Raw genomic sequence first — 12760 nt, forward strand, 5'->3', positions numbered from 1 at the left:
TGAGGTGCTTCCTTATCTTACTGTAAATGGCTTTTCTGTACGAAATAACAAAATTTTGAAGTATTTTAAATTATGCCACAGTTAAGCTTAATGTATTTTACCCACTGTTTGGAAACCCAAGGACCGTTGTGCTCTAACCTCTGCTACAGCGTTTAAGGGGTCCCCCTGCGGGGCTGCTCGCTCCCCAGCAAACCCACCGAATCCGCAGGGGCAGAGAAACAGTTGAGTGCGCTGATTAGTCATCGAAATCATTACAGCTTCGACACAGCAAAGAACAAACCAGGCATTCATAATACTGGGGAGTTTTATTTAAATACAACTCAGCTATTAGCACGACTCTTATTAATCACCTATTATGAAAGAAAATTTATTTTAGGAAGTGGCAATTTTTCAGTTAAGAATCTTCATCCTAACAGAGGCATTACTGGACTCATCCTCTGTACGTGACGCTCCATGTAAGGAGGAGTTCTGAAACCCCATGTCATCGGCAACGCGCACGACGGATGCCGAGAGATTCCCAGGTTTATGGGAGATTGCTCTCCCACGTTCTCCTGACTGGGTGAGAACTTTTACAGGGAGCTGCCGGACACCAAAGGGAAAGCACAGCACCATGACGAGTTTCCGGCACTGCAGAACCGCAGCGCGGGCTCTGAACGGGGCTGAGCGTGCCGCAGCCCCCGGTGTGTGCAGAGACTTGGTCCGAGGCTGCCCCCTCCCCGGGCACCCCGGCTTTGTGCGTCATCCTCCACGGCGCGCCGGCTGTGCGGGAGGCACGCAGGCCACGCCGAAACGGCCGCATGGGCCACCAGGGCCAGGACAGGCAGAGCCCTGACGGCCAAAGGCCCGAAGCGGAGCAGGGGGGAAGGCACCGCGGTCCGGCCGCACCGGCAGAGCCGCTCTCCAGCGTCTCCCACCAGGGCTGGCTCCACAGAAAATGTCAACGTCGACAAAGGCCAAGGGGAAGGAACACTTCCCTTCCAGCAAAACGGGACTACCGCTCGCCCCAAGGCCGCAGGAGGGGCTCAGCACCACTGGCTCTGCCCCAGCGCAGCGCTGCTCGGCCGGTGCTGTGGCTGCCGCTACCACGACAGCAGGCGGCTTCCCCGCACAACACCGACCCGCCGCTCCATAAACTTTATGTTAACCTACATGTTATATAGCATAAATGACACCACGATGAAAATCTTTGTTTCAACTCTTTCAGTAGAGTGCAGGTAGTGTGTAAACCACTAAAACCGACAGAATAAGCAAATGCTTAAAAAAACCCAAAACAAACAGCTACGCAAACTTATTCAGGATTCAGATGAGGATCATTCTCTTCAGCTTAGAGGCAAAACACTTAAAGAAAAAAAAAAAGCCTTTTTTTTTTCTCCGTGCTGAGATTTTAATCCTGGATTAATTATTTTAGACATTTTCCATATTAATTACAGCAGCAATACTTCTTTCTTAAGTTCTTTGTCTACTTTCTTTGAGTAAAGCTATTTAACTGGAGACTGTGGAAAACGTTTGTTCATGATTATCCAGACGTACAGGCAAACAAGACTGAAACAAGAGCAGCATGCAAAAATGTATTTAAGGACTATCATCCCAAAATGCTGCTAAAAGCTATTAACCAGTACGTGTTAATTGCCACAGCATTCATATTAATTTTCACTTCAGGCCCGACATTGTGGAATATTTCCCCTGATACATTTTAAACAAAGTTTAATTTAAGGAACCGCTTCTATCAACACTTATGAAAATTAACAGCCAAGCAATTAACACTCATGAATTATCCCTTCCCCCATGCTTTCTACAGCATCATTTTAAAAACAGTTGCTACAAGAGAAATTGTTGTTTTTTAACCCATGACCAAAATTAGCCACAAGAAACCGTGTAACACTATACTGAGGTACCATTCCTCGCAACAGGGTTGTTAGCATCTGTCCAGCTAAAAATCCCGTTGACCTGTTTTTATTTAAATTATCTCCAGTAGTCAAGTAAGCCCACAAGCCCCCTATGGGGTCATAAAAGCCAGACTGCCTTAGGTCTTCATTTTCAACCAGCAGTCATGAAAACAGAAATAAAAATATCTGGAGAAACCTCTAGTCTGCGCGCAGGAACGGGTTTTGGCCTTGTAACTCAAGCGCATCCCAGAGCCGAACGATGCCTTCCTTACTTTTCGATTGTGGTTTTCCAACCCCCTTCTGTGACTATTTTGCATATCTTTGGCATCTCTTGTTCGACTGTCCTGTAACACTTCTGTGTTTGCGAATGTCCTTCTGGGGATGTAGGAGCAGCCGTTTGGTGGCAGGTGTGTCAAAAACTGAACTGACGGGATGTTTTAGCGATTAACATTTCTTAAAGGTAGCAGAGACTTGGAAGAAAAAGGGACCTGGGCTGGCCTCAAAGAGGATTTCAAGGGGGACGTAAACAGAAGCCTCAGGAGTTACGCATTCAGTACGTGGTTCCTACAAAGCCGAACGTTTGATTCTGGCATGATTCTCCTCTATTCCCGTAACTAAATACATCTCAGTAACATTTTTTTTTTTTTTTTTTTTTACTAGTGGGGACGGTCACGCTGTTGAATAGCTCTGACACTAATACTGTTCTAAATCAGGATTCTTTAAGATTAATATCTCAGAGAAAACTTATCGCCATGCTTTCCCGCAACTCATGCAAGTCACACTTGTGATTTGAAAAGAAATATTCTGAATTTCTATAGAATGAAAAGAGAACACACGCTTTTAAAACAATTAATGAAAGCAGGCAGGTAAACTGGATGCTGGGAACCTCCCAGCTGCAGCGCTGAAAGGAGCCGCTCCAGCGCTCGCGTGTTTCGCGCGCAGTACCCGGCTGTGCCTTTCCACTCCGTCTGATGGTCAGGCTGATTTTCACAACCGTACTGACAGTCAGCAGGTTGGAACAATAAGCCATCAGAATTTGCTTTTCCAAATTCTGTAAACAGAAATATACCTGAACTTTTCTATAAAATGGATGATGATTTCATTTGCATGCAGATAAAGGAAATCAAATTGCCACTGATTTCTTAAGCTTTCACGTAATTTTCTGTACAAATGACAACTGAAGTAATTATAAATAACTAACGGCTTCTTTTCATACAATACTCTTCACAAGCCTTCTCAGCATTTATTAACCAAGATGTACTACCCCCGTGATTTACAAACCATGCTGACAGACGCAGAGGTTAGGTTTAATTGAACTATTTTAAGGAAAAACTTGAAGACACAGCCCAGAGCAGTTACTCTGTGCGTGTCCTTTGTTAAGAGCTGAAGTTTTACAACGTACAGGAAATCCACAGGTCTGTCCTGTGCAGATGTGCGGCAAGAACCACCTGACTTCTCGAGCTGATTAGAATGCTCCCATTGTAGTCGCATTTCACAAGCCATATTCTCTACTATTTTGATAATTAACGAACTGATCAGAACAAGAAGAAGTTAGAGTGCTTTAAAATTTTATTATTTCATAAAATTGCAGAAGTGGTTATGAAAAAGACACTAAATCTGGCAGAAAACACCTGCAAGATGTAAGCACGCGATGTTTTCTTATTCTTAACGGATTAGTTTAAAACAATACAACAAACGGAGGGAGGGGGCGGGAAGGACCCCGAAGAGAACGGGTTTATTTGGTTTCAGGCCAGTTAGGGAGCCGAGCCAGTGGCAAGTTGCAGCCATCGGGAAAGCCGTTCGGGTGAGTACACTCACGAACAAAGAGCTTCCACGCAGCGAGTCACAGCTTTCCTCCCGCGCCGCCAGCGAACCACCACGCGCCTGTTATTCAACAAGCTGAGAATCCGTGGTACAAAACTCAAATATATATATATAGAGAGAGATACAAACCGAAGGCCTAGCTATAATCTTAAAGATTTCAGAGCCACTGTGATCCCTTGAGTAAATACATAATTAAGTAGGGTTTTTTTAAGACATGTTTAATTAGGCCCCCAGCCCCTCCTCATCCCCCCTGCCTCTCCCCAATTATGTACCATTTCCCCAAGAGATATGCGGCTCTGTTAATTATGTAAATAAGTCATGCACTATTCCCTGAAAGAATTGTATTTATGTGAAAAATACTGCTCATCTATTATCAATAAAAATAAATGAGACCTACGATATTTCATTGAAAAGAATTTTAAAAAGCTAGATGGTTTTCTATTTACACTGTCTGAAGATACAACCAAACTGAAGTAAATAAAATAAGTAACTCCTGAACTATAATGTTTTTTCTATATCTCAAATGGTCAAAGTAGGTATTTAAAAAATAGGCAACACATACAGAAGTACAGAAAATAAATTTCATAAGCATACTATTGACAAACCAGAGTAATGTAAACAATGCTGTTAAAATTAATATACTGAGATTATACTCTAACAAGATGCCAATCGAGTTATTTTGGGGAGTTAAAAAGGTATTTCGATTTCTAGATCACAATCAAGTTGATTCATGTCATACCCTACAAATCACAATTGAGTAACATTGAGGTAGTTCATTACTATCTCAAACTATTATGAAAAGTACAGTTTCCTTGAAACGGACCAAACACCTGCTAAATATATCAGACTTTTCAATCGAAAATTAAGATGTTCATTACAGTCAACTATAATTCCCATTAATACAATATGAAGTAGTTTGGATTATGAAAGTGGGAAGGGAATATGATTAAGTTCCCCAAGTTCCTGAGAAAAATTCTATCAGGTAGCCCAAATCATGCTCAAGTATTAAAGCAAGACTGGGACACCACTGAATTACAATAAATTTCTTTTAATAAAGTATTTATTTTATTTTTACTTCTTCTGTGCATGACTGTCAGAACTACATTTAAATGTTTGCCAAACTGAAATGTCACGACATAAGAACAGCAAGCCTTGAATTTAGGAAAAAGGCATCTTGGTGTTGTCAGCATCGAAGTACTGCTACCATTTATTACTGGGGCCAGAAATTTTCAAAAATGGAGTTAGCACTAATTACTACACACTAGTAAGTACAAAATACCAGTAGAGGCAGCTTTTGCTACATGGACCTTATCACCCTCTACAACTACCTGAAAGGAGGGTGTTGGGAGGTGGGGGCTGAGCTCTTCTCCCCGGTGACAAGTGACAGGACGAGAGGAAATGGGTTTAAGTTATGTCAGGGGAGGGTTAGATCGAACATTAGGAAACACTTTTTCACTGAAAGGGTTATTAAACATTGGAATAGGCGAACCCACCCTCTCCCTGGGCAGCCATCCCTGGAGGTGTTTAAAAAAAGGGTAGAGGTGGTACGTAGGACATGGTTTAGAAGTGGTTTTTCGGGGTAGGGTAATGGTTGGACTTGATGATCTTAAAGGTCCCTTCCAACCCCAGCGATTCTATGATTCTACGACTTCAGAGTTTAAAAGTTACCATTTCACAAATATTCTAAATACTTCTAGATATGCTCGTGGAATTACATATCTGACTTTCCACTTTAAGAACAGTTAACAGAATATGAAATTCTTCCATCACAACTGTAATGAAGCTCAAACTTCATACTCCCACAGGAGACTCCACAAACAAATCCAGCAGAAAACAGATCCGTGCAGTGTTTATAATTGTTTTGGAACAATGTGACACTGATCCATCACGCCAATGTTTATATTTCAGTTTCCAGGGTTTATGACAGAGAAAAATATCTGACAATACAGAGTAACTACACTGCATACAAGGAAAGAGTTATCCACGATTCTGAGTAATATCAAATGCAAGCTCTTAGAATTAATGCAGTCAGGAATGAATCTGACCTACCAGGTTTGTAGTGAACCTCCTCCATGGATTACATAAATGAATACCTGCCCAGCACTACCTCGTTTAGTCCTCTTTTTGCCCCAGATATTGACCTATTGATGCTTCAGTTTTCCACCCTCAAAACAGATAGTGGCTTTCCCCACTCTCATTGGAGCATTTTGAGGATAAAGACGGCATAAATCACGGAATATTCAGCAAATGCTGTGATGTGGCTAGACAGAACAATTTTTTTTTTTAAATGCCAAATAAGCAATCATGTATACAAAGGGTCTCACCATCAACTGTGCAGACAGATGTCCTAGGACTCTGCCACACTAAATGTTTACCTAACCAACCTGCTGGAGAAGAAAACAGCAAGGTAAGGTAAGCCTAATGGTAAGGCAGAATTTTGGAATGAAAACAGGAGAAACGGTTCTACGGAACCTGGAACCATTATATTTAGGACCGAGAGAAGCATGTTTCTAGATAACCACTTTAAAGTAACTGATGGCCTACTATGAAGTCTAATTAAAGCCTGAACAAGTAAACGGACATGAGAACTGCCTGTCATCTTCAGGTCAGGGACCACCAGGATATAAGAGAAAAACATCTGGTCCACTTACCTTGCCGTCAAATTTTGAGTACTCATTGAAGGGGTTATTCAGCTGCAGCGGACACTGTTCAAGTCGCACAGACAGTATTGACTGCTTCCCAGAAGACGGAGATTTTACTCTGAAATTCTTTTTTTCAAATAGTGAGCTCAGCTCCTCTGCTGTAGATCAGAAAAGAGAGGACAGTGGTTGTACTAGACGATGTACAGAGACTACTCTTTACCACAGAAAGATAGCAATGTAAGAGGGAGAACAAAATCAAATACACAGAACAACAAATGCTTTAGCAGGGCAGAATATACCACTACTCTTTCATAGCCCAAAGAAATGAAAACATAAGAAGTTTGAATGATGCTACTGCTTAGGGTGAAGAAAAGATTAATTTTTCCCATACAGAGAATGGAACTGATCACTAAAAGATCCACCTGAGTCAAGCTAAAAATCAAGATTCAAAGAGAGAATTATGCATTCCTGGTCTTTCTGCTTGCCTGCCTTTTTCTAAATGAACAGTAAATCCTCTGCAAAAGAACTGTTGACACATCTACAATACGACATGCAAAAGCATTTCAAGCTGAGCTTGTAACACGCGATATTATGCTATATTACAGAACAATATTATACTACCCCATTACAATATTATAATGTCACTATGCTGCCAGCACTAGGCTTGGGACTACATCTGATCCAAAAAAGTAATTTCTTTGGATTTTATTTCTCATGGTAGACTGGATGCAGTCTGTCCTCAAAAAAAAAAGGTAAACTTGAAAATGCCATGCCAGATAAACAGTCTGGACAATAAAAAAAAAAAGCTTTCTAAAACCAAAGGTGACCAGAGTTAGTAAGTTCTTTGCGTGGTCTGTGAAGGCTCATAAAAGCTTCAGACAAGCAAGCTCTTTTTAGACGAGGAGCTGAATTTCCAGCAACGGTTTAACTCAAAATTTACAGGCATACTTAAAAAACCTTAAAAATTAGGGCTTCTTATAAGGACATGACAAAATCAGGACAGAGCCTGGGGTGTTTTAGCATATTAGTACCTCATCTGCAAGAAACTGTGACTGAATCTGGACAAGTTTTTTCCACATCTGCTCTAGGAACCAAGTACCCCCAAACTCCATCAATCACTACCGGAGAACCAACACCAGCTCTCCTGGACCGACTCTGCTCTGCACTCCCACATTTGGACTCTCTCACATCTCAAAGATTTATGTGTTGCTCCTCCAGGGAAATGAACCCGCTCCTAAGGCAGAATGACTTGGGACTTGATCCGCAGGGAGCTGGTTAATTTCTTAAAACATGAAATTAAAACTTGACAAATTACAACTAGTCAAAAGCTCGGTTTATTTTTATCAGCAGATTGCCTGAAAATTCAGACAGTTGGCAAAAGTGCTAAACACTGGCACTAAGAGATACCCAGCAGTCTTGTGAGAGGCTGCGATTAACCAAAAAAGCTTGATTAAATCCTTTTTAAATGTGGCAACTTACAAAAACCAGAATACCTAATGGAGTTTAACAAGTTTATCTCTGTTTAAAAAAAAATAATCTCAGTTACAATTACGCTAGAATATTACCCTTAACTGGTATTTCCTGGGCATTTGGAAAAAAAAACTCTGTACCTTGGAATCCAATATAATGGTTTTACTGGATCAAGTGAAAAAGCAAGTCTTTTATCTTCAAGTTGTGTCTCTAGGGAAATGTTAAGACGATTTGTTTATTGTTTCCTTTGTTGGGATGTGCAAAAAGAGGATCTCAAGAATTCTTCTGCATTCATTAGTGCGACATCTGTTTTGCTTTGAGTTTCACATAGCTTTTACTCAAGTCAAAAATCTCACATGAGTCTAAATAACAGTACATTCTAAAAGACTGTAAATTCAGCTGGCTGAGATACAGTTTTCCTTTCCCAGAAAACTTCATAATTTCAAAAAATTCAACTTGTTTAGGAAGAGGAACCCAAAAGCTTCGAAAGATTTCTGCAAAAAGCTAGAAGATGAGATTTCTGAAAAACTACCACCTTCCATTCAGCATTTTGTCAAATAATTCCTTGGGCTGTGAGAGTTCCAATGAGTTCCAATATTTTTAAAAAATAAATTCTCAAATTTATTTCAGGGAAAAGAACAGCTCATATTTTTACATTAAACTAGCTTTAATTGCATATTTTTTAATTCTTAATTAAAACTAAGTTTTGGCATTAGTCTATATTATACGTAGTTTTCAGCTCTTGTGGTTTTTTTAGCTATACGAGCTGTTCTATATGGGCTGAATCTTTTGAAAGATTCCCTTGATATATTGTTAATGTACATTTTATATGCTGTAACATGAATGAATATAAGATGTAAATACAATGCCTTATTTCTTGCTTTCATCTAAAAATACCTAGTATTTTATGAAAAGGAGTAACCTTTTGTATGTATATCCATATTTGGTTTATAGGACCCACAGACTTTTACTAACGTAATGTGATCTCTACAATGCATAAAGCTGAAACGTTCTTTGCATTTTACTGAAAAAGAACCGATGCACCGAAAGGCGATGTGAATTGGTGGCACAGCAGAACAGAAATCCAGACCTCCAATGTGTTACACTTTACTTCCAGGCCGCCAACTACCCTCCTGAAGCATCTTTGTGTTAATCCACTAACCAGCTCCAAATGAATGGAGATCTTCTTTTTCAAGTGCATACACTACTACCACCTTATCTTTCAAACGCATTCCTGACAAAGCAAACCGCTTGGCTCATGGCAGCGGGTAAACAGATGATTAGTAGAAAATAGTCTTCTTTTTTTTTTCCCCCCTCATTACCATACACAAAATTACTCATCTGTCACTTCCCTTTATCCTGGTTAGTGTACTTTTATTTCTGCACAGAGTAATCGAAAATGGGAATCACAAAAAATACTCAATTGCTAAATGCCTCAAATTACGACTACACATCCACCTGGAGGACAGCTGCAATGCTTGTAAGAGTTTCTCGCTACAGCGAGGCATCTCTCTGACGAGCGATCTCGGGAGGTGGTGTCATCAGACTAACACCGGCAAAACAGCAACTTTCCTGCGTCCTTTCCCATTGCACGCGGTGTCAACCAGGGGCTCGACTTTGTCTAGAGCTCAGATAAACAGTCAGAAGAGGGCAGCCAAATTCCCCCATCTGAAAACAGCTATTGCTGCTGTTACTGCTTTCATACGCTTTTCCCACTAATGCTACACTCAAGGAATAGAACAAAGTCCCATACACACACGCTTCACGAAGAGGAAGATACAGCGGATACCCCTTAGGGCTCCTCTTTTTCCTGGCCTCTTCCTGCTGTGTTGTTCTTCACGTCAGTAAGTGAGAAACATGCAGAATCTCAGCGACTAAGGAGAGAAGGAAAATCAGCTCTGCCAATAAAGGGAGATACCGACTGCCTGGAGTTTTAATGGAACTTATTTTTTTATTTAAATTTGTTCTGCAGCAGAGAGGGACTAATCTATTTGCCTGCAGCCCCAGCACATTCTTGCAGAGGGGGACACCTCCGTCACTGCTGGTCTGTCTTCAGGGCAGCACATAAAAGGAACTAAATGTCATGGTAGAGCCCACATGAATAAGACGACACAAACAGCACAGACGCAGCAGGAAACTGGAGTCCGAGCGCAATGCAGTGTAAAGAAATACCAGGCAGTATGCAGTTAGGGATAAAGAAGAAAAAGAGAATTGCATCATCATTGGTCAAATGCTATAAAATATTGAGCAATGAGGGTTGGAGGTTACGGTAGATTAAACTTTAAAACCTACAACTCTGCTTACAGAAGTAGAAAGGCAAAAACATCTTAGAATGCATTAACAGAGGTATCAAACATAGGGAACACCGCACAAAGGATTAGTGCAACTGCGTTGCTCACGTGAGCAGCTTTGCTCACTCCTCTGAAAAAAAGATATTATAGAGCTGGAGAAGGTTCTGCAAATGACAGTCAGGAAGATACAAGGATTTGGGATAAAAAAAAAAAAGGAGATTACACAGGGACCTCATTAAGATATACAGTAATTTTGAAAGAAGGAAGCATGACAGACCGTACAAAGGTTTGCATGTGTGTCAAATACAACAGGAATGGATACTAGCTTGAGCTATGAAACAAGAGAATGGAGACAGATTTTTCATTTCATACATTACAATTTAAACTATGTAGACCATCCAGTCAGAAATACTTAACTACATAATAATTAAAAAAAAAAAAAAAAAGAATAGCATATTTTTGGAGAAATCGGTGATGCTAGTTTTTCCATGGAATGGCTAGAAAAGCTAAGGCAGCATTTATTATACTTTCATTTAAGTAGATCATATATACACATTATTTCTTAAGATTTTTTTCCCCTTATCTAGAAAAGCAACCACGAAAATATTCTCTAACAGTAATCTCCACAAAATTATCCATCGCATCCAGTACACCAAATGACACTGGAACCAGCTAGAAAGCCATAACTTGCACGGCGACAGCGATCCTGCATTGTGAACGCAGAGACTTGCCCATCGCCTGCCCACACAGCAAGGGCACGTCCTGCTCCTCACCCACCTCACGGTAACACCCAGAGCTTCTCGGTCTCTACCGCCTCCTCACTGAGACAATAGAAGCCTTAGGAGATAGCGAAGCTACAGGATGACAGAATACACACTCGCTGTAGTAATACCTTCTACTGCAAAAACCAGCCCAGCCACTCGAATTAGTCCAGACCAATAAACGAGGTTTTAAACATTTTTTTCTTTACTTTGCCTTTATTAATGATGTGGAACGCCCGAGCCGAGAACAAACGAGACGCCTGTGGCACGCCGCCCCCCAAGCAATAAACTATGGGAAACACGTAACTGGGGAATGGCAGGCAAATACAATAATCCGAATTTCCTCTTCGCTTTGAAAGCTTAAGTGAAAATTACAAACTGAAAATGTTGTAACCACCAAAAGTACAAATAAACACAGTAGGAAAATAGAAGATCTTTTATTTTTACCTGAGTAAGAAGTATTTCTGTCTTTCCACTGAACATTTTTGCATTTTATTTGATTTTGTCTCTCTTTCCGCAGACGTTCTAGTCTCTGAGCTTGAAAAGAAATATTATAACTATAAGTTTGTCAATGAAAGTTTACTATAAACAAAGACATAATTAACTACCTTTATATGAATAAAGATGTTTTATACTGCGTATGTAGGGGAAAAAGTCATAAAATTTTAAAGGTGGCACCCCTGAAAAGCAAATACCAACAAAAACATGAAAATGTTCTTGATTTATAATTGAAATTAGAGGATATAAAACATTAATAGAGATCATAAAGATAGTATTAACATGGAAGAGAATAATAAAATGTGAAAACTTCTGTGATTAATATGACATTTCATTATATAAATCATTAATAACGGTCTTAAAGGAATTTTAATGCACAAATGAACTGAAGTGAATATTACATTACAGGAATAAAATTACTGTTATGAATTACTCTACCCGTTTCAAAAATTAAAGATAAATGAACTCAGACTAGACTATTAAAGTTTTAAATATAAAATCCTTTATCTAAAAATCATGAAAATTATAAAATGTCAAAGCTATATAAATTAGCATAGCTTTTTCTTCAGTGTGCTGAAACAGTTTATAGGTAGTAAAATAAATGATTTGTATCTTCACAACATTAGTCAAATCTTAAAATGAATATAACATTTCTTTACGTATATTTTGACTCCACCTTCAAAATACGGTTTGAAAAAAAGCCTCAAATAGTTACAACATCAAAGAACTTGCAGATCAGGGTACCAGAAAATACCTTAAATTATCTTTTTGTTGACAGCAAGCTCTCTCCCAGGAAATGGTCAGCTAAAGCTGGTAGGAGCTACCCAAGGCAACGACCACAAGAAATAACGGATGTTATGAAGCGTCCACTCAAAATAAGAAAGCAGATTAGACTGGAAAGTAGGGCTAATAATGTTGATCACTGAAGGAAACAATTTGCTGGATATATTAGCAATTTTGATGTATTGAGATCATTCATTAACTAAAATGGGTTTGCAGAAGAGATTCTAAAATGCTAAATTACACTGACAATTTTTAGATACAACTTGAGTTCCCTGAGCCATTTCACCAACTAAAAGATGTTAATAAATATTTTCTCTCTCTCCTATTATTATTCTTTTACATTTAGTCTTTGAACTGAATTGTGGACACAAAAGTGAAATTTTTTTGCCCCCACAAAAACTCCTAACCTGGGAACTGATGAAAAAATAATACTTTTTAACAGCTGTAACGAGCAGTTTTAAGGTACAAACACAAACAGGGACTTTGATGCCTATTTCCCATTTAAGTCAGCGTGAGGTTAGTGCCTAAATACCTCTACGTATCTTACCCTTAATGAAATAAGAGAAGAAGTATCCCTGCTTATAAGTTTAAATATTGGGTAAAAA

At 39.5% G+C, this 12760-nt stretch overlaps 1 protein-coding gene across 2 annotated transcripts in view; it reads right to left on the reverse strand.

Moving 5' to 3' along the window:
* The window catches only part of MAPKAP1 (MAPK associated protein 1), a 107607-nt gene that overhangs the window by 80301 nt on the left and 14546 nt on the right, over positions 1-12760 (reverse strand). For both annotated transcript variants that reach the window (XM_082492784.1, XM_082492783.1), the window contains exons 3-4: positions 11322-11411; positions 6362-6510 (exon numbers count right to left, since the gene is read on the reverse strand). In XM_082492784.1, the coding sequence (XP_082348910.1) occupies positions 6362-6510; positions 11322-11411 (239 nt within the window). The remainder of the gene's footprint in view (positions 1-6361; positions 6511-11321; positions 11412-12760) is intronic.

Source organism: Vanellus vanellus, assembly GCF_965231255.1.
Source record: "Vanellus vanellus genome assembly, chromosome: 18".
NCBI classification, from domain to species: Eukaryota; Metazoa; Chordata; class Aves; order Charadriiformes; family Charadriidae; genus Vanellus; species Vanellus vanellus.